The sequence below is a fragment of the Corvus brachyrhynchos genome, unplaced genomic scaffold, assembly GCF_000691975.1.
Source record: "Corvus brachyrhynchos isolate BGI_N302 unplaced genomic scaffold, ASM69197v1 scaffold48, whole genome shotgun sequence".
Taxonomy (NCBI): Eukaryota; Metazoa; Chordata; class Aves; order Passeriformes; family Corvidae; genus Corvus; species Corvus brachyrhynchos.
Genome location: NW_008240027.1, coordinates 1,897,645 through 1,920,051, shown reverse-complemented (window position 1 = coordinate 1,920,051; position 22,407 = coordinate 1,897,645). Strand labels below are relative to the sequence as shown.

The 22,407-nt window shown below is 46.1% G+C and overlaps 2 protein-coding genes across 5 annotated transcripts in view; one reads left to right on the top strand and one right to left on the bottom strand.

The window, feature by feature from the left end:
• Positions 1 to 16,544, top strand: part of SLC5A9 (solute carrier family 5 member 9) — a 26,789-nt gene extending 10,245 nt beyond the window's left edge. The window contains exons 8-14 of the mRNA XM_008640847.2: positions 357 to 492; positions 1,366 to 1,473; positions 1,654 to 1,804; positions 2,856 to 3,024; positions 3,541 to 3,756; positions 8,946 to 9,081; positions 10,611 to 16,544. Coding sequence (XP_008639069.2) covers positions 357 to 492; positions 1,366 to 1,473; positions 1,654 to 1,804; positions 2,856 to 3,024; positions 3,541 to 3,756; positions 8,946 to 9,081; positions 10,611 to 10,819 — 1,125 coding nt within the window. The 3' untranslated portion in view covers positions 10,820 to 16,544. The remainder of the gene's footprint in view (positions 1 to 356; positions 493 to 1,365; positions 1,474 to 1,653; positions 1,805 to 2,855; positions 3,025 to 3,540; positions 3,757 to 8,945; positions 9,082 to 10,610) is intronic.
• Positions 16,455 to 22,407, bottom strand: part of SPATA6 (spermatogenesis associated 6) — a 37,393-nt gene continuing 31,440 nt past the window's right edge. For 2 of the 4 annotated variants that reach the window (XM_017743578.1, XM_017743579.1), the window contains one exon: positions 16,455 to 22,407. In XM_017743578.1, the coding sequence (XP_017599067.1) occupies positions 22,209 to 22,407 (199 nt within the window). In that variant the 3' untranslated portion in view covers positions 16,455 to 22,208. The other 2 variants (XM_017743580.1, XM_017743581.1) reach the window with 2 other exon arrangements.

Genomic DNA, 22,407 nt, shown 5'->3' with positions numbered 1-22,407 from the left:
AACCCCACCACTGAGCTTTTACCAAAACACCCACAGTTTGCTTCATTCTGTGTCTCTTGCTGCCATACAGCTGCTGTCTCCAGCCCGCAAGGTGGCTTCATTTCAGTCAAGGGTGAAATTATTCCTGTAAAGGAAATTTCCACGCTGCCCTCTCCTGTAGCCTGTGGACTGAGCTCTGAGCAGTGGCAGCAGGCTGCAGTCAGCGAGGTGGGAAAGCTGTCCTTGGCATGCAAAACACCCTGGGATCCTGTGGGATGAAAGTCATCCATGAGAAGGAGAGACAGAGAGAGAATGGACCCCGCTCTCTCTGTTGTGCTTCTGTTTCATTCTCTGCTCCCTTTCTGCACTGATTGCAGGTGATAGTCCAGAGGTCTCTCTCTGCCAAGAACCTCTCCCATGCCAAAGGTGGATCAGTGCTGGGAGGATATCTGAAAATCTTCCCTATGTTTTTCATTGTCATGCCAGGAATGATCAGCAGAGCTCTTTACCCAGGTAAGCCTTCCCATCTTCCTTGACACGGGGCTCCATACCAGCTGTGAGCACTAATCCCACACAGGTCTGCCAGCACTTTTACACCTTAGAAACTGCTGTCCTGCAGGCATGTTCATAGAGATTCCTGTTGCACCGTGGTGTTTCCAAGCCCTCCCTCTACCTCCAGTTCTCCCACAGTGGCATAAGCCACTGGGAGTAGCCATAAGGGGCATAGTTTGCCATTGGGGTCATTTAGCTCCATGCTGTGGACATTGCATCCATCTGTCTGTGTGGAGGCAGTCAGTGAAATTAAATTCATGGAGCACTGAGGTTGTCCTTCAGATCTTATGGATTACATCCATTAGGTATTTTGGAGAGTTTTAGCAGTCTACCATACAGATTCATTCAGGTCCTGGTGGATTAGGCTAAACGAGCCTCCCTTATATCCCAAGGAGTTCTCATTGCTGGTGTCCCCAGAGCCTTCCCCTTCCCAGGAAGGATACCTTGGTTAGAAGGACCACTCCCAGAGGAAAGAGCCTCTCTCCCAGATTTCCTAAATATGAGTAAGTGAGCCTCCAGCATCCCTGGGAACCCAGCTGACAGGTTCATGGAAACAGTCCAGTTCCCACAAGTGACAAATCATCAAGGATTACAGTTACGCAACACCCAGGAGAGTTTTAGGTGTACCCTGAACAGAATTTCAAAATGTCATCCCAAAGTTTCACCTCTGTTATATGATATAAAATGTTTTTCAGCTCCACTCATTGTAGCTGTATTCCACCTCTGAATTTATGTGAAATTGCACAAGGCATCAGGATTTGTTCTCTTGATCTAAACAGTCTATGGCTCAGTGGGGTTTGCACTGACTCCCTGTTGTTCCCCTGTGCTACACAGATGAAGTAGGCTGCGTGGACCCAGACATCTGCAAGAGGGTCTGTGGAGCTGCTGTGGGTTGTTCCAACATTGCCTACCCCAAACTGGTGATTGAACTCATGCCTGATGGTGAGAAACACCCTTGTGGAGCTAGGCTTGAGCCAGGCTGTGCAGGGGGGATCAAGCTGCCCTCACCCATCCTAAGCATGTGGAAATCTTACTGCAGATTTCAGACAGCAGGATGGAAAAAGCAGTGCTCAGAGGCCCAAGGTCTAGTCCTGATTCCCCTTCTGTGTTTGTCTCTCACAGGGCTCCGGGGCTTGATGATTGCAGTGATGATGGCAGCCCTGATGAGTTCCCTCACCTCCATTTTCAACAGCAGCAGCACCCTCTTCGTTGTCGACATCTGGCAGCGGGTCCGCAGGCAGGCCTCGGAGCAGGAGCTGATGGTTGTGGGCAGGTCCTTACATTTATTTATGTCTCATTCTTCTCATCATCTGTTCTGGGTGCAGCATTTACATCCTCCAGGCTGCACTCACTGAGAAAAATCTGGTGCCTGTAATAGAGAGCACGAGCACAGCTTGGGAAAGAGCATTGCATTTTCCACCTCCTTGGGTAGATCTGGTCAAGGAGAAACTCTGTGTGTTCCACTGAGCTGAGCAGATAATTGCCTTTCTTCTCTCTAAACTTATTATAAATTCTGCTTTAAATGTAACTTTTAGGAAAGCTGAAAGTGCTCTGGAGTCGTTGTCACCAGAGGTCTATAAAAAGGTGTTATTTTTGTATCAGACAGGAGTGATATGTTGCAATTGCTTCTTTTTTTTTTTTTTTTTTCTCCACAGAAAAGTGCAGAGCTGAGCCTGCCAGCTCTCAGTCTCTGTGGTAAGTTGTAGTGTCCTTTGCAGACAAGCTTTGGTGCTGCATTATATCAGGGGCATATAAAGTTCTCCTCCAGACAGGGGAATTTAGGCTGCATTCAGTGTGTTTGTGGAGCTTTTGCTCTCCAGTCATCAGCATTAAGTTCTAAACTTTGCTGAGGGGTGGCTGAAGGCTGCAGGCAAGCTCACACTTCACCATGGCAGAGTGGTGAGAGGACAAGTACCTCCTGCTCAGCAATATGGACAAACCTCTGTGACACACAGTGCAAAGGTTACTATATTCACCTGAGACCCCAAACACAATTTTAAAAAGTAGCAAACAAGTTGGAATTTGGCAAGGGCAAGAGATTGAGCACATTACCTGCTTGGAAAGGTGGCAGAAAGATTGCTTCCATGAGCTTCCAGCATCCTCTTTCTGTCACATCCAAGAGCCAAGGTCATTGAGACCATATCACACTCTAGGACACACCAGGCTCACCACGGGAGAACAATCTTCTCTTTTCCTGTGTACACAAGGAAAGGTTCTTGAGAGTGATCTGTGGATTTTTTCTTAGGAAATTCCAAGAGCAACTGGGAGTGTGTTTTGTTTAACTCTGCCTACAGAGTTAACACAATTTTATCCTTCTCTTTCAGAGTCTTCATCCTCATCCTTGTGGTCATCAGTATTCTCTGGATCCCAATCATTCAATCAGCCAACAGTGGAAAGCTCTTTGACTACATTCAGTCCATAACCAGCTATCTGGCCCCACCAATCACAGCCCTCTTCATCTTGGCAATCTTCTGCAAGAGGATTAATGAGCCTGTAAGTGAAGTGTCAACAACCAATTGATACATGTATTTAATTTGAGAAAATAAATAAGTATCTCTGCCCTCAGTACTTAGCCTTTGTAAACTCGGAGCCAGTCCAGCTAAAGTGTGACAATTAGACAGCCTTTCCCTGGTGTGCATTAGTGGATCTTAGCCCAGGGTCTAGTGGGTGTGGGTTTGCTTCTAAGAAGTCCCTGCAAGTGCCACTTCTTGGCAGCCCCATTTGAAAGCATGAAAGGGAAGTTGTTCTGCCATTTAGGGATGATGTGTCAAAGTCTCATTGGAGGAGTGTTGTTAGGAGGAGATTCTTGCATTGTTTGTGCTCTATCTGCTCCATGTTCAAGGGCAGAGAGAGAAAATGAGGATTTTTACCTGAAAAAATTCTCCTTTGATGCACATCACTGTGGATTTCCATCAGGCATAAGAAGGCTTGGGAAAGAAGGAGAGGAGAGGGAGAACTACAACCAGAGTTAATTTGCAGTGACCTTTTCTCTGTGCTTGCCTTTCTCAGGGTGCTTTCTGGGGCCTCATGGCTGGGCTTGCTGTGGGTCTGGTTCGGATGATCATGGAGTTCATTTATAGCCCCCCGTCTTGTGGGGAGGAGGACAGGAGACCAGCTGTGCTAAAGGACTTGCACTACCTCTACTTTGCCCTCATCCTCTGTGCCCTCACTGCCATTGTCACCGTCCTCATCAGTCTCTGCACCCCACCAATCCCTGAAGAAAAGGTAAGTGACTTGCAGTGACGCCCTTTTCCCAGAGCCCCCGTTTGGGTACCAAAAATCCCTGCAATCTGCCCTTTTCTGTTCCTCCAGTGGCTAAGAAATGGTGTGTAATGCATATGCTGCCAAGAAGCCCTTGCTCCTCAGCTCTGTCTATTCCCCAGGTTGCAGAGTGTTAATGCTGCTGAGCACTGAGTGCTTCAAATTGAGTGTGAGTTCCCATGCTGTGCCCAGAGCTGGGCAGACACCACAGCCCATCACAACTGCAATAGAAAGAAAAGAAGAAGGGGAAGGAGATGGAATCACATTACAGAGCACTGCTGAGGAGGAATTAAATATATCTAATTGTAGCATCTAGCCTGTTTCAACAGAGCCAGCATCAATCTTGCAGGCAAACAAGATTAATATCTTTTGCAACACGGGCGTTTAGGAAAATAACATTTTGTCCCAATGTGATCTCAATTAAATTTAATAACTTTGAGGGAAGTACAACTTTCTTTTACTTAGCACATTAAAATGGTGCAGAGTTGGGAGGTTTTATATTATAAAACCTTAAAGCAACTTTTCCCAGTCCCAAGTATTAAAGCAGCTGCCAATATAACAAAACTGCCACCTACCTCTCAGCAAAGGTTACTGGATAGATTAAAAAGACCTATTTTTTCTTGTCTAACTGCATGGGAGAGAAAATGCTATGATGGCATCAATCTGTTGCTTCCTCATAACTTGTAAAGCATTAACCAGCTCCATCAATGTTTGATGGAATGTTATAGGTGTCAAAGACACCCCGCTCCTAAAGATTACATGAAAGCAGGTGCTCAGATAGCAGAGAGGAGGGGGGAGAGAGGCTGTCTTTGTGTCTGCTTGGAGATAAACTCTCAGCTTTTATTAGCTATCAGAGGATCCACATGGGAGAGAGAAATACTGGCAAGGAGACACCATTAGTTCTGCTGCTTACGTTGTTCACGGCTGCTCAGGGGTGGCCAGATGGTTGCCAGCAATTAATTACTGTGGTTTAATGAGTTCCCACTCATCATCTGACCTGTGATAGCTAAACATGTGCAGTGCTCCCTGCCCACAGCAATAGCAAGATAAGATGCATTAACACAGCACTGGTGAACAGTGAGCGTCACACCAGCAGTTCAGGAGATGGAGAAACTGGCCCCAGCACCTCCAGGCTTTTTAGTCTGACCTCAGAGGTATGAAAACATTTAAAGCATCTCCTAAGAGGGGGAGTTCAGGATGGAGGCCACTATAATAGAATTAGGGAGAGAGAGGTTACAATCTTAAGAGATTCCCCAGGGGAGATTTTCAGTGGTATTTCTGCTGAAATGTGTGAGTTTATAGGTGCTGGAGGTAAGTGGCCTTATTTTACACATTCTTCAAAAAGACAGGGGTATGGCCAGGGAGGACAGGATTTTGTCTGAAGCAGCTGTGTGCAGCTATCCCAGAGGAACAAAGGACGAGATGTGGTGGCTGCCCCGCCTCAGGTGCAGCTGGAGAGCCAGGGAGGGAGGAGAGCTTGCTGAAGAGCAGCACTGGCCAGGAGCTAACATCAACTGGACTTTCTGGGGGAAATTTTCTCAATAGGGATGTTCAGGATAGCCTTTTGGTATGTCATGGACCCCACATAGTGCTGAGCTCAGCGCTTGACCTCTGTGTGAAAGACTCTGTTGTAGAAAATGAGTGAGAATTAATGATACTGCCTGTGGCAGTGAGAGGCTGAACACAATCATCTGATATTTGTGATGACCATCCCGTGAGCCCCCTGTCCCTCAGTATCTTCCCACCACAAGGAAAATGGGATGGGCTGCCAGGAAATTCGTGCCACTAAGCAGTTTTTCCCTCTCTCCATAGCTCAGTAGGAATGGGAGAGTCTGTCCCCATTTCTTTTAGTCTGATTCCATTCAGTTTCTACTATTTATTCCTGATTTCAACAGGAAAATCTGCCCTTGTTCCTCAGAGAACAGCCAAAGGGAAGGTGTGGGGTTTGACTGAGGCAGGTGACAACATTGCTGGGTTTCTGCCTGTGTGGCACAAATCTGAGTGGGCAGCACTGAGACCAACATTTTTCATTTTCCTGGGTCAGACCCACCCCAGGTTTGCCTTAGACATGAGCAGAGGTGTGGGCTTGCACCATCACTGCTGGTGACATGGTTTCTCATGGTTTGTTCCCTCATCTCCAGCGAGTCTGTGGCTGTGCTGAGGTGGGTCAGGGACAGAAGGGTTTAGGGAAGGAAGGGCAGGAGGCTGAGATCAGGGTGGACATGCCAGGCTCTAACTCTCTGGGTAGAAAGTGGCACCTGGCCTTTGTGTTTGGCCACTATTTACTTGGCATGCAAGTGGGCAAATCTGTGGTGAAGAGCCTGAGTGTCCCCATGACAGTGTCTGGGAGGGGGAGGCTGTGCTGGTTGTCCTGGATGAGGATCTCTGAAGCTTTGGTGCTTCCGGGTTAATCAATTCCCTTCCTGAGCCTTGGATATTTCTCCTCTAAGACTCGCACAGGGCTGGTTCTGCTTGTCTTTACCTGCAGTGCTTGGAGATGGAATGATGAAAGACATGGTACAGGAGCTAGGAATTGTTTTGTCAAGCAAAAAGAGTAGAAAAACAAGCGAGCACAGACAAAGCCAAGGAAATACAGTGATAGATCATACCTCAGCAGATGTAAATCAGCACAGCTCCATTGCCTTCAAAGACCAGGAACAGCTGTTGAGCACGGATATGTCGCTTTACACCAGCTGAGGATCTACACTGGACTACTTTAAATATTGAATCTCAATGCTTTTGAGATAGTAAATGGGCAAAAGGAGAAAAGAGATTTGTATCTGATGTTAGAGTGGTACATCTAATGTTCCTGGCTTTAAATGAATTACAATCTGAGAACTGCAGGCTGCAGCATTTTCTCCTGCTGTTTTGGACACTCTCCCATCCCTGTGGTGATTGATGCTGTGCTGGAAAACAAGTATGCAAGGAATTTGTTTGGTATGCTCCAGAGTTCATATGTCTTCATTGTAGGTAGTCCATATTGTGTCACGCCGTCCTTGAAAACCCTGCAAAAGAGCTTACAATTAAATTTGAGACTGTGAAGCTGAAACACAACTGTCAGGTGCCAGATGGCATTTTGGAACAGAAGGATTTATTCTAGTTTACAAACAACAAAAGAAAAACTTTGCTGAGTTCTTGCAAACTCCCTTGCCCAAGGAGACTGTGAGGGTGGAAAGGGAGGGGAACAGCGCACAAAGCACCGAGTGCTGCACCAGCAGGTCAGCTCGCCAGGGGTCAGGGCTCACCCAGACAGGCTGATGGATTGGCAATTCCACCCGGTGTACTCTGGGGTTGGGAGGTTTTCCTTGTGTCTTGAGGTGTGGCTTCAGTGGCTCCTCTTGGTGCACAGCTTAGGAGGAGCCCCAAGCCCGCCTGGGCTGGCCTGAGCCCACCCTGAGAGCTCCGAGGTGCTGCAGCTGGAGCTCCCACAGCATCATTTGGTGCCACTGAGAGCCAGACATGCTCAGCTCTGTGGGTGCTGACAGGAGCAAACTAAGGGGGGACACAGGGCTCCCCAGGACCCAGCACAAGGCTCCCTCCTGCTTCCCTGCCCTTGGACACGGTGGCTTCAGGCAGCACTTCCCAGGTCCCAGTCAGTAAAGCTGACACAGCTCCCCTGTAGGCAATTCTTAATTATGAATTTGCCTGCTTTCTCCAGGCACCCAAAACACGTGGGTGATGGGGATGATGCCATGAGGTTCCCTGTCTCTATGCTGCTTTCCATTGGGAATTGCTTCCCTCTGGAGTCTGAGCCCCAGGTACACCCCAGCCTTTGCAGATTTTGCTGCAATGTGAAGAGACAGTGATTCAGGGACACGTGAGGAGAGGAGAGAAAAGGAAAAAAGTTTTGGAAATCCTTTAGTACCCTGAAACTTTACTGTGTTCCAGTGACATTTCCTAAGTGATTAAAAAAAAAAAAGAATCCCCGAGAAAGATGAGGATCATCAAATCAAAGCAATTTAGCACTTCATGACAAGAAAGATTAGCCCTGCCCAGTGCTCATCTCAGTTGAAAATGATTTAAATAAAGCTATAAATCTTCTGGAAATTATGCAACATTTCGTGTCAGCCGGAAGCTTCTGCCTGGATTTGTGTGTGCAAAATACAAAAATTAAACTCACGTTCCTTTGTCAGTGACCCACTGGAGACGTTCATTCCCACATGGGCAGAGCAGGGAGCCAGCTGCTCCTGGGGCATGTGTGACTGTGCCTGCCCTGTTGTCACCAGGGCACCTTTGCACTGCCCCCTCTGTGCCCCTCTGCCAGGCAGCGTGGGCTGGAGAGGGGGGGCAGCCCCTGGACCTGGCAGCAGCATTTGGGAGGGATGGATGAGCCTGTCCCTGCTGCCTGGCCTGGCCAGGGCAGGGGTCAGGGAGAGCCATAGAGATCCTGGGCATGCCAAGGTCAGCCCCAGCAGCAGCAGGCCTGGCTCTACCCCAAATCCCTGAGCCCCTGGGGTGTGTAACACCCCCCAGCTGCTGAAGGGCCACTGAGGTTTGCAAGATTGATGTCTCCTGTGCACTCCTGTGTTCCAGGTAGAAGACTTTCAAGCTTGCTGTACAATAAGAGTTTCAGAACTTGGGCATTTGTAAAGCAGACTGATCGTCCTTTGTGACTTTCTGCAGAGACAGGCAATGTCTTGTACTGGCCCATCAGAGAAATCTGAAATTAAAATATAATCTTTTGAGGGTGCAACAGCTGTCTGTGACTGACTGTATCCATAGAGGGTATCTTGGCTTCTTTTCTGATTTATTTTTATTTATTTGACTTTATTCCCCTTCCCTTTTGGAGGGCTGTCTGGACAGACCATCATTATTTCAGATCAGTCTCATGAGCCTTGCAAATAGGAAGCTGCTTCTCCAGTGTCTACTGAAAGGTTACTTCTTGAAGAGACAGGGATGGAACAGATTATTTTTAAAAATGGAAGGAGAGAAACCAGATTATTTTACACTTTTTCCCAGCTTTTCAGCTCCAGCTGGATGGTGCCAACCTTCTTCTCCAGGGTGTGGGCACATGTGCAGAAAGGAGGAGAGGGAAAAGTGGGAGACCACCCCAAACAGGACTCAGCACCACCTTGGACTAAGGAAGGAGATGACTGGGAAGCCACTTTGGGACTCACAGGCAGTGACCAGTTTCTCTCTGTTCCACTTTGCAGCTGGGCAGCCTCACGTGGTGGACCAGGCACAGAAAAGCACCTGCTATAAACCTGAAAAACTGCAAGAGTGAAGCAGCACAGATCAGCCCAGAACACCCGGTAGAAGCTGCGGCTTCAGGAGATACGGAGGAGGCAGGTAGGGGTCTGTCTGTGAACAAACACACTCCCGTGCCTGGGAGTGCACAGCCAGGATCCCATGCAAGTCCCAAAATCTCATGAGGGGCCACCTGGTGCATTCACTGGAGCTGGGGCTTGTATCTACAGTTTTAAGGACGTGACAAATGAAAGTGTTGTGGCTCTTGGTCCTCCCAGCCTACCTTCATGTCACAGCCCTTGAATGGCTCAGAAGAGCTGCTATTCCTGAAAAAAAAGAGCACCAAAATAGCAGCACAGTCTGAGGGGAAAAAGAGACCCTGGGAGCAGACATGTGCACTTTGAGGGCATCCTAGAATGAACCCACAAGCCCCACTTTTCTCATTTCCATGATGCTGATAGGATTTTTCATCTTCCCTTAGGATGTAAGCCACGGTTAAAACCCAGACCTTAAATAGCTGCGTGTCCTACCAGGGGTGTTTAATAGGAAGGAGGGCAGAGCAAAGTCAACTTAAAGAGTTGTCAGGAGACAGAACAGTAGCAGGAGATGCTACATAGGCAAGTTCTTTTCAGAGTGGACAGAGCTTTATTCTGCAAATCTATTAAAAAATGCAGCTTTCTGGTTTTGAGCTTAACCTTCGAAGGTTACAGAGCACAAACCTCAGAATCAAGACACACACAAGATTTCTTCACTCCTTCCATTTGCTGGTCAGTCCAAAGGACACTGGAACCAATCACAGCTAAGCTAAAAAGAAGTGAACATTTAACCAAATCCCTTATTTTTGTTTCCCCAATAAGTAAGTACGCTTGGGTAGTAATAATAAGTAGAGTAAGTTTGGGTTTAAGTCAAATGCAGTAATTCAGCATTATTTTTTATTTCTTACCAATTCCTATTTCACTAGCTCAGATTTTCATAAACAAATATCTTGTTATTTTGGTGATTAGCAGAGATGAGGAATGAGATGTGAAACACAGCAGCTGACAGTTTAATGAGGGTTTGTTCTGGGTAACGCCTTTTTTCAAGGCCCAAAACATCCTGAATTTCAAAAAAAGGTTATATTTGGAAAGAACAGGGAGTGAAATACACACAGCACAGGACTGACAATTAAAACACACACTTCACCTGGCAAGCCATGTGTAATAAACAAGCCAGGATACAAGCCAGGATATCTCTAAATGGACCATCATGCTGTCAGGAATTTTTAAAAGTGGATGGAATCTGGATTGGGGAGGAGAGGGAAGAGGTTTGTTAATTAACTAATGAGTGATTTGTGTTGCAATCAACTGACTGCAATCAGGCTGTGCTGTACATGATTAAGGGAGACTTTTCCTTTTCCTTTTCCTTTTCCTTTTCCTTTTCCTTTTCCTTTTCCTTTTCCTTTTCCTTTTCCTTTTCCTTTCCCTTTCCCTTTCCCTTTCCCTTTCCCTTTCCCTTTCCCTCATCATCTTGCATCTATTAGGGTGCCTCTCAAGCCCCACTCCAGACTGGCCAATGCACCTCCAAAAGATTGGGAGAAGGGAGAGAAGAGTCCCAGTAGATTCTAACAGCCATGTTTTGTCCCCCTCTCGCAGCAGCCAAGCCTCCCTGCTGGAAAATGGTGTATTTGTGGTTCTGTGGTCTGCCCACCAGCCCCACACCCACCCTGTCCCAGGAGGAGAGAGCTGCCCTGGAGCAGACACTCACCAGCATCGAGGAAAAGCCCCTGTGGAGGATTGTGTGCAATGCTAATGCCATTCTCCTGCTGACTATCAACATCTTCCTGTGGGCGTATTTTGGCTGAGCTGGGGTCGGGAATCTCGTGGCTTTGGCTGCTCTCCCCTTCCTGTCTAAGCTGGCAGCAGCAGGTGACAGAGCCCCTGGTTACAGGCTGCTGGCACATGGCAGCACAGCCCTTCCCTGGAGGCACCGCTTGCTGGGAATGGCTGTGGGGCTCAGTTTCTCTATGAGGGGTGACGAAGACTCGGCACTGGCCACATCTGGGATGCAGGGGATGTGTGGGGTCAGGTTTAAGGGTGCAGAGCTGAGCGCAGCAAGGAGCAAAGGCTTCGGAAAGCCCAGCTGTGGCATGGCTGGGGCCTATCTCAGGGCTGACTTTGCACTGCTGTGCTTTGGGGAAGGAGTTCTGGTTTACACTGGCAGAGGGAAGGAGACTTAAACACTACCTGTGGTTTTTTATATGGCCAAAATTCAGATGGGATCAGAGGGATTAACTCAGCAGTGACAGCCTTGCCTCCCACAGCCTCCCCAGCCACCTTTGTGGGACCCCTCCCACCCCACCCCACCCCTTGTTGGCATCAGCAGTGGGGACAGGGGGCTTCTTCCTGCTCCCCGAGCCCCCCATCCTGCCCCCTCTGCTGCACGAGGGCTGGGCTTACACCAGCCTGAGCCTGTTTGCTCACGGGACCGATGCTGCCCCTTAACAGCATTTCCAGCAATAAAGGTGCCTCGGTAACCAAGCCAGTCCTGACTGTGGGTTGTGGTGGTGACCTGTCCTGCTCTGACACACAAAGGGCTCCCTGGGACCACAGTGACCTGGCTGTGGCAGGGAAAAGAAAAATCCTTCCTTGGGGCCTGGCTCAGGATCTTGCTTTTTTGAGCAAGTTCAAGCTCCTCGGACCCACCTCAGGGCCATCACAGAAGGTGGCACAGCCAAAATCTTTGAAACCACGAAGAGACAGCAACACCCACTGTTAACATCTGTGCCTGGAGAAGGCTGAAAATGCCCACAGGGATGTGACCCTGCATCCAAAGGGCAGGTCCAAGTGACTGTGGGCTGTGTGGGGAGGTGAGGGCACACAGAAGAAGCACAGCACCATGAAGATGAAGAAAATGAGTCATGAGTCAGCAAGGAGGGAAGAAACAAGGCTCTGTTTCCACCAGGCATGGGAAGGTTGGGCCATGATTCCTCTGCTTGCCCCCAGTTTGGATGGAGCAGGATGGGTTTGTGATGGCCTCACGCAGGTTAGTTTAAGCATTCACTCATTCTAAGAGGAAAAAGTAGATTTCTTTTGAAGAAGGGAGCTCTCAGCCCCATGAGCTGCCCCTCCATCTCCACAGGAAGAGGCACATGACACAGAGCTTGTCTTGCCTTTCCACTATTCAGTTTCAGGCAGGAGATGCCCAGATCAGAGGGTGCCTCAAAATATTTGGAGAAAATCAAGTTACCAGCAGTGATTAATAGCTGGCAAATGTCTAATAAAAACAGGTACATTTTTAGTGCATTTAGAAATACCAGGGCTCTCACCTCCTCACCCTGGGCCACAGAGACCCTCAGCAGCTCTCAGCTCAGTGGGTTTATTAGCTTTTTTGGACCACACATCCATGGGGACTGCAACACAGAGCAGGATGAGGAAATTGGGGCAGTTTTTCAAATGTTTGAGATTGTTTTTTTTCCCCAAGAAAAATTCAGTTTTGCAGAAAGTAGAACTGAATTTTGCTAAGCCTTTTTTAATGACAAAATATTTTTTATCTTTGGTTATGTGATGAGTTTTTCCCCTCCCCATCTCACCCCACGGATCCTTGAAGGTAACTTTTCCTTTAAAATGATGATGTTGATGTTGGTTAAACAAAGTAATGCACTTTGAGAGCTGTGACTGCATCTCTGAGCTTGGCCCTGAGGAATGGAGACACCCACACTGCCAGATGCAGCCAGCTGTGCACCCTCAGGAGGAACACATTTCAGTGGGAAACTTATTTGATTTCACTACTCTGCTTTGATGCACTGAAGTGAAACAAAAGAGAAAAGAATGATTGGGGAGGGGGAGTCTGACAGGTTTTATTGAAATAAAGCAAAGTTGTCTCAAAACATCTTGACCTTTGCTTGTTTCCTAGGAAAACAGTGTAATTAGCTGAAAAAAAAATTAAAACCAAATAAATCAAAAAATGAAACCCCAGCTGAACAGGAGCACTGTGCAGCCTGGCTGTGGCAGCAGGGGATGAGTTGTGGTGTCCTAACAAGAACACATCTCTCTCAGGCTGTAACCAATATCCAAGTGCATTGGCAGCAGATGTTATTAATGATGCCAATACATATTTTCTTATTAATCTTCCATACTAGGCTTGTGTCTATCTGCAAATGATTATCATTCATTTTCCTGACAAATCTATCAAGATCATTTATTACTGTTAGGCAAAGGATCTTCTTTTAAACAAAGATTAATAACATTGCATTTTATCTGGCTGGCTGAGCCAAAGGAAATGAAATTAACAATGAGCCCTACAAACATGTCATCACTTTAATTTACCGGAAAATATTTTAAAATGTTATTTAAAAGAATATACGCTGTGGTGGGCACAGTTTATTACAAAGGAAAGGAATCAAACCACAGGCATTTTAGCAGGGTGGAGGGTAAGCAAACAGGGCACTCTGTGTTCTCTGGTTCCTCGCACTGGAGTTCTGGGACAAGGAGGGAGAGGCACCCACAGCCCTGCTGCCACGCACAGATGAGCACCTGCCCAGGGGAATTGCAGCTGGAGGTCCCTGCTTGTCAGTTAAGGGGGATCCTAACCAGGATCACAGCTCTCACTGCTGCGGGGAGCACTGCCCTCCCTGTGTTCCTACAGAAGGGAACTCCACCAGGGTAAAGCTTGTGGGGCTCTGAGGGAGAGGAGGGCACGTGTGTGCTGAGTGCCAGCACCCTTCTGTATTTTTGGTCCCCAGGAGGAAAAGAAACAAACTCACTAAATTTACGTGGTTTAGTTGCCTTTCTTCTGCACTCTCTTCTAACTTGAGTAAAATAACAAAATGAAAATAATAACAACAACAACAACAATAATAATAAATATACACCTATCAAAATCCTCTTCCTACTTTTACTGGTACGGGTCTAGAATCCTTCAAGGGGAGCAGGGAGGCCTGTAGACATCCCATGGCTCTTTAACTCCTGCCTTGGGATCCTGTATCACACCTGAAGCCACCTTCATGCCTTCCCTGAGCTGTCTCGAAGGCAACTCCAACAGCTCTGTGTGTCCATCTCCACCACAGCTCACAGGGGTGATTGAAGCGCGTTCCATCTGCCACAGGCTGGCACCGAGCTGCCACTGCTGCCATTCCAGCACAGCCCAAGATCTCAGCAGCAGGAGCTGAAATTCCAGGCAGTGCAGGATCACAGCCCTGCTGGCCAAGCAGGGCCAGATGGCACCACCATGCCAAGGACAACAAACAGTTATTAAGTTGTCAGAGCCTGAAGCAAAGTCAGCCAGAGCTGCCGAGTTGGTGCCATCTCTGATTCCCAGGAACAAGCTGTCCCCAAAGACACTGCAGAAAGGCTCCTGGAGAGGGCACTTGAGCAGATCTCTGTGAGCCACAGGGTATCCCCCGAGGAGTCCCTGTGCCACAGGAGCAGTGTGGAACAGTGCACATGTGTGTGCAAAACAGGAGCATCTGCACACGCAATGCCCAGCTCCTGCTCTGGGGTTTCTCTGCTGGACTGCAAAAGGATCAGGCGCTGGGATGGAGATCATCAGGAATGGTTCCTCTGCCACTCTGGTTTAGACTAAGCCAGCAAGCAATTCTTTATTTCTTTATTTTTTTATTTCTTTATTATTTCTTTATTTCTGTGGGAAGGACCAGGGTAACCATTTTAAGAACCCCATAATTATTGCCACACGTTCCAAAAAGAAATGCTGTTCTGTTACTTGCTCCTGTGGCTTCCACAAAAGCAGCATCCAGTTAAATATGTGAGACTCACAACCAGCTCACACAGTGCAATAGCTCAGTTTGAAGAAAAAAATATTCTGCTGGAAGCAGAGCAAGTAGCAGTGTCAATTTTTCATTAACCTACAGCCACTGTCTCTGTAGACTTACAGCTATAAGTAAGATTACTGTTATAATTTTTTCTGGTCCCTAAGGGAAGGGGAAAAAAAACCTACTCAAAACTTTTAAGGTCATTAAAAATCCACCTTTAAATTGGAGGTAGTTCCAGTTTACTTTCATATTTCAAAATCAAATCTTAGCTGCAGCCTCACATCAAAGCAGAAATGTCAGTCGCTTTGTTTCTACTTCTGTGAAAGAAGTTCCAGCTTATACACGAGTTGAATGCCAAGTAAATAGATTTTCCTGGGGAACAAAGGCAGCTTTCTTTTGTTTGTTTTAAACATATGTAAATAGAGTCCCAGGGGCTGAGCTGCCTGTCATTTCAACCAGGTTCACACTCATGTCACTCCAGCTAGTGATTTCTGACTGACCTCGACCTCGGGTCAGGACTACAGAAGTTTCCCTCCCCACTCCTCCACAGCCACATCAAGCAGCTGCTCATGGTCTTCTCTTCTGGTCTCACACCTCAGCACAGGGGAAGCAGACTAATACAGATTCCTTTTTTGCCAGTTTCTTATTCTGTTGGGTTCTGTTTTCTTTTTAAGCTAGTTACTAGTTAGAGAATCACAGAAATACCCTGCTGCTCTGTCAAAGCTGCTGTGGTGGTCCTGAAATCTCTGGGCAGAGCAGAGCAGTGCCTGGAATCCCTGGATACCACCAGTGACCAGTTGGGCTGTGCCCACACACCAGCCATGGATTAAAGGCTGGTGGCACCCACTGGTTCAAGCTCAAGATGATGGGAGACAGAGAAGAAACAGGAATGAGTTGGTAAGAAAAATGACCTTTTTTGATTTTTTTGGGTGTTTTTTTTTTAGCAGAAGGTCACCATCACTCTTGAGCTTCCTCTTTTCAGTACCAGGCACTTAAGGAGTGGAGCATTATCCTCCTCAGAGCCAGAAGACACCAAAGAGGAGCAGGATCCCTGCACATGTCCACCTGCTCCCACTCCAGGGGTCAGAGCTTGGTGCAAACAACACTGAGGGCAGGGTTTGATCCCTGTAGGAGCCACGCACTTCAGAGTTGGCCTTGATGGTTCTCGTGGGTCCCTTCCAGCTCAGAATATTCTGTGAAATCTACTCAGTTTTTTTTTTAATTTAAACCAGCGGATCAATGCAAAATCGAGCACTTCATGCTTGCAATTTCCAAATGACTTGGGTTATATCTCAATCTTCAGCACTTGTTTTGGGTGTAAGACTGGGTAGCACCAGGGATGCATCAATTTATAGGCTCTGCAAAAGCCGCAATTAAGGAAAATCCTCAAACACTGAGAAACCTCAATTTTGATTGGCCACATTCCCATAACTTATTGATAATTCAACTCACTCGAGTATTATTCAGTGTTTTCCTTCTCCCTGCTTTTTTTATCTCTTGACAAGTTTACAAAGAGAAGAATGGAGCCGAGCTGAGCTGCATTCCATCCAATCTGCTGCCTCCACAAGCGGCAGAGAAGCTAAATGAAGCCCAGAACATATGGCACTGTGCTGACAGAGCTCCCAAACTGGTTCTGCATGAGCAACAAGGAACATCTTGAAACGCACAAGACATATGTGTTTTAGGAAGAAGATTGAAGTGTTTCATAATAAAACAGGACAAAGTGAAATACAAGTGCTGTATAAAATTTTAATTAAAAACTGGTTTTACCCCTCGACGTGAATATACAATATGTTTCCCAGATGGATTTCATATTTAAGTATTATCCAAACCAGAAACATAAATGAGACAAATAAAGCCTTCAAAAATGGCACAGAGGCTAAAATGTATGTAAACATTAGATGACTGTGGTGAAAACAAGGCAGGCAGGGAAAGCAACCTCTTAGCAAGTGTTTACTACTGGAATGCTGAATGAAACAGTTCCTACAGCTACAGTCAGGGTAACAATACAAATACAAGCATTAGAATTCACCACCACTCGGTGATGTAAATGGTGCTTTTGTTACCCAGGAGTTGCACAGGTTATTTCCTACACTGATAATTCATGGTATAGAAATGCATAATTCATGGCATGCCAGGCATCAAACACTCTCCACGTCTGCCCTGCTCCCAGCCTCCCACCCTGCTCTGTGTGAAGCTCTCTTCATTCCATGCCATCAGCTCCACAGGGTTATGCAAAGGCCTGGCCATAGAACAGAATTTTTGTGCTGTCTCCTGAGGATCAGTAAATCCTTATGAACCAGGAGGGATGTTGTTTTGCAGCACCAAACTCCTTTCCCCAAGGAGGTGAGAAGGTGGCTCAGATTCCCACAGCTCAGGCTGCAGGGAGTTCTCTGCTGGGCCAGAGGCAATCACCCAGAATTGAAGGGAAATACCCATGAAGAAAAAGCACAATCTCCACATAGATCAAGCAAAGAGAAAGATTACAGTTCCTTTATGTTGCCATCCAGACAAATTATCACCACACTTCAGAGAATTTCTCACAAAGACAAACTGGGAACAAACTCCATGCCTTTGGCAAGCCAACACTGATAAAAGGAGCTACAGCCACATCTTTCAAGGGCTTTGGTTGATGATGTTTTGAATTCTGTGGGGAAAGCAGCAGAAACCAACAGTAATCAAGGGGGCTTGTGCTTAATAGTTCCTGTGCAATGGCAACAGGAATATTGGGGGTTTCAATCACTTCCCACAACGCTGCTGCATTTGTTGGAACTGAAAGGAAATGGGCAAAGACCAATGCTCTGCTGCTCCCAGAGACATCACCTAAGGCAGACACCCCTTCTGTCAGGGAGGCAGCTCATCAACATCAGCCCTAGAAGTGCTGTTCTCTCTTAGCTTCAAGTGTTCTCACTGGAACCAAGTGGCTCAATTTCATTGATTTGAAAGTTTCCTCAAATTCCTTGATTACTAAACAAATCTCATGAGAAATTTTCAGCATCCTGATAATGATCACTCCATGACCACTGAAGTAATTAACACCGTGGCCTTTCCTATGACCCAGAGATTCCACATTACCAGATTTATACAGCAAGAGACCGCTGCTAAAAGGCTGAGAATTTTGTTGTATAGTTCAGTGTCTCAGAAAACATTTCAAGCTTAAAAATTGGGAAGAGCAGAATTATGTACCAAGTTATTCCTTGCACATGGAGTGGGAAGGCAGAGATTCCTTTCAACTTTCTCTGACAAACCCACGGCACACCACACAAAATTTTCCACTGTCACATTGCACCCTTTGTTCCTGGGGAGAGGATGAGGACGAATGATGTGAGAGATGTGAACAGTGCTGGTTAGTACACAGATCAAGCAGCACTAAGACATCAGGATGAAAAAAATAATTAATATTAAAAATAAGAAAAAAAGGTATCATAAGAGCAATCAGTGTCAGGATATGAACCCAGATCATGCAGGAGAGAGCAGCTGAGCAAGATACCAACTGCAAAGATTAGCTCCTAAGAGCACAGGTAGTAAAGCAGCTCATTATCTTTTCTAGCCCTCTCTGATCAAGATAGAAATGTATTAAATCTGATTAAGATTTGTTTAATAATTGTCTGATTAAAACATAATAAACCTGGGAAAATTAAAATATAGCCTTATTAGTAACCTGGAGATAAGATGGGACTTTTCAGCCAGGCTTCCATAAGATAATTTCTTTAACATTCACCTCAGGATCCCAAAGCAGTTCACAGTCATTTAATTAAGCTTCAACAGAGCACAAACTCCCCATTTTACAGCTGAGGTAACAATGAGAAGGAGTTTGAAAAAGACTATTTAATACTGAGCCGAGCTAAATGTTCTGTTATTTTATCCCAAAAATAGATTCCCAACATCTCCAGGTAGATTTCTTTCTCTCCTGACAATTTTGGCAGCCTCTGAAGTAATAGTAAAATTCAAGCATGTGATGCAGAGTCTGAAGAACAGCCCTCATCACTTCCCAAGGTGCTCAGCTTTGGAGCATAAACACTGTTCCCCATCTATCTTACAAAGCTGCTCCTACCTGTTCCCATTACTCCAGCCATCCCTATGCTTCTTATCCTCAGTGGAGCAATTTAAGCTTCTCTTCCTCTCAGTCAAAAACTTACATAAGGCAAATCATTAGAGTTTGACATTTTTGCCTTTAATTCACATCAGGTCAGTGACTGAGTGATTGCCAAAGCAGCTACTCCCCAGCCAAGGATTTGCATTTCTACTGAACACAGGCAGGCAGTTTGTGTAAAGCCAGCCCAAGATCCTGAACTGTACCAAGTTATTCACAGGGGAGAGGGAAGGGAGCAAGTAGGAAGCAGAGTCTGACTCACTAAAATGAAAGTGATTAAAATATTGCACTGATTGCATCCTGCAAGCATCACTGGATGCTGAACAGCTTTTGGTGAGAATACTCGTGGGTTATAATAACTTGGGAAAGGCAAGGGAGAGACACAGACTACAGAAAAGCACTAATTCACTCCTAATCTGGCCCATTATTGCCAGATTTGAGTAGGCAGCTTTCCTTTAAGAGCTAAAATGACGGGGGTGGAATTAAGCCATCCCACTGTCACTAGAACTTTGTGGATGGCAAAAGATAAGGAATGAGCACAGAAAATGCTATTTAAAGCTCCACTCAGGAACCAAGGAATTTGCATTTGATAGAAGGGATTTAAATTGTATCAGAAGGCAAGGTGCACTAAACAATTACAGTTTATTGCTGTGTTGGTTCAGTGCCTGAACCTCCACTTCTCCCAGGCTGCAGGGGCAGAGGAGCAGCCATGCTCAGAGCTGTGTGTGCTGGCAGAGCCACCTGAGCAAACAGGGAAGGGCAAAATGCTTCTGAAAACAAAGTGCCTTGAAGATTTTGGGGACAGATCAGAGTAATTGGGTCTGAAGTCACAATCCAGAGGAAAGTTTTCCATTTACCAAACTGGATTTCCAGCACAGTGCTTGGAGGAAAGCCTCTTTGCTGTATCATGGCATGAGCTGTGGAATGACTCTGACCCAGGAGAGGAACATCTCCTGCAGCAGCTGATTCAGAGAGACATTAAACACACATCTCCCTCCCAGCTGGAGCAGGGCCAAAGACACTCAGAGGCTGTCTGCTCCATTTGATGCTATGCTGCAGAAGAAGGCTACTCTGAGAATATTCATACTGGTCAAAATTCAGTAATGACATTTTTTTCTCACATCCAGTTTTCACCTTTGCTGAAAAATTTTTCATCTTTGATGAGAACTGAAGGTTGCCATATTATCATATGCTTTCGTTTCTTTAGCTAGGGAATTTAACAGATACATTCCAGTCATTTCTTGGACCCCTTGAAAACACCACCTTGCTTTTTTACAGTGGCCCCCAACCTTTGTTATCCCCTCATGTCTTGAATTCATGGCATCTTGAGTCCTTCATCAAACATACAGAAAAACCCCACAACAATCCCTCAGCATTCAGGCCTTCTCACACATTGAACAAACAGGGACTGAAATCTGCTGGATTGCTGGGGAAGGAAAAATCAAACAGGTTTTCTATGTCACAGAGCCAGATCAGGCCAAAGGGGAGCAGCAAATCTTCAGAACACTAACTTTTACTCAGCTGTGACACTGGGGAGAGAATGCAGAGAGAATATTGAATAAAAACTGCAGGATACCACGAGAACAAGATTGAATCTTATGGCTCAAAGACATACAGGAAACTGCAACAACCTTCAGGTTTCAGCAGACTAATTTTACACCAAAACCTTGGAAAGTATCTCTCAGAATCTGCCCTGCCTATTTAGGATCTACTCCAATATAGCTACTCCTCTGAAGAGCAAGAGAACTATTCCTTTGTGGACTAATATGCGGTCACTGGAGAGGCCAGTGAACACCAGGTCCTGGTAGCACAACCCTCCATGGCCTCCATGCCTTCAGGGACACAGCTTGGGCAAAGTTTCACTTTTCATTTCTGCAAAAAGTGTCCTGCTACCTCACAGAGTGACTCGGTACTTCTCCATCGCCTGAGACTGTGCCACTAATGCCCTGTGAAAGCACTAATGTGCTAAATGGCAGCAGGGACAGGAAGTCATCAGCGTTAATCCCCTTCAACTGCTCCAACACTTACATGGAATAGAAACGTCTGTGTGTGAGACACTTCCTCTGAGAGCGCCCTTGCCCGACACAGCAGCACACGGCCCTTCCACGTGCTCTCCCACCAGCGCAGTGCTCACCAACTGCTTGCTCAAATCAATTATGTTGTCTCAGCATTACAGGAGGGAAGGCAGAATAGACCAACTTTTTGTTTATGTAGGCATGCTGGCAGGTTCCAGTCATATGTTGTGCCATCTGTACTGCTAGCTTTATCCTTTATCTAATCACAACAGGTAAAATGGCATCGGTGGAGCTGACTCTGTTCGCTCAGATAGGGAGGCAGCCAGAACAGGCGTTTGTTTTTCCCTCGTTCTGAGGGGAAGCAGGAGATGGACACTCTTGCCCTTTTAAAACATTCAGCTTTTCAATGGATGGGCAAATTGCCCTGGTCTGCTAATGTGGGATCTGTTCAGTGCAAGGCTGAAAAGGTTCCATCCCTGGGGAAAGCATCGAACTGCTGATGAACATTTGGTGGCCTTTAGCAAAAACGGAGTGATTTCTGCCAGCAGGATCCCAGCAGACTGAGAAGGACAGGCTCCAAATTAGGTGGGATTGTGATGAAGGAATTTCAGAAGGCCTGTACAGAACACAAGGAGCTTGCTGACTAGCTCTGGTCTTTCCCACTCCTTTCTTATTCATATTTTTTAAAAAGACAAGTGTATTGGCAAATGTCATGGCTGCATTCAGGAGAACGTGGAAGCTTTCAAATGCAAAGGCTGTGTGAAGATGACCTTTCATCTGACACAAAGGCTGCTGGGCTGGGTGGTTTTCTTCTAAAATTTCACAGTATTAGAACACTTGTGACTACAGGTGCTCAAAACCACTTCAAATACATACCTATAGGTCCTACTGTACCAGAGTTTGTGCCCTTCTCAAAAAAACCCCAGAAACAATTTAAAGGCAACTGTCTAGAAAACAATTCTCTTTGCCCCAGATGGGTCACTTTTAAACCAACACTCACATTCACCTTCCCCTTTAGGTCCCCTCTCTGGCCACCAGGACATATTGCTTCTTCAACCAATTCTGTTTATGTTGCTAAATAGATTTAATTATTTAATAAGAACTGCCTGCAGCTCAAATCTGAGTTGATGTCAGATAGGAGTGTCCAGCAGACCTATTAGTCTTCAATTGACTCTATGTTCAGAGTCTCAAAGGAGCAACACCATATTGCTTAACTGTGGAGGGGATGTTTTGTTAGGGAGTTTTAATCATTTCCTTTTGTCAAACCCCCATTTCTCCAAAACCCTGCCCAACCATAATGACACCTTAAAAAATAGAGTACAAATATTGTTATATAAAAATAGGTTTAGTTACAAATACTGTACACTGTGTGTTTTCAGGTGAGTTGCTTTCTTGTGAGTTGTGTATCTTGGTCTGAAACAGCACCAGCAGCTTTTTCGTACATGTTTCTGTATATTTTTCCAAGACTCTCCTCCAAGATTGCTCTGTGAGGCTTCTCTTTGTACACAGCTGCAGGAGCAGACCAACATTCACCATTACCCAAGTGAACAGGAGTGTTCTGCTGCGCTGGAGAA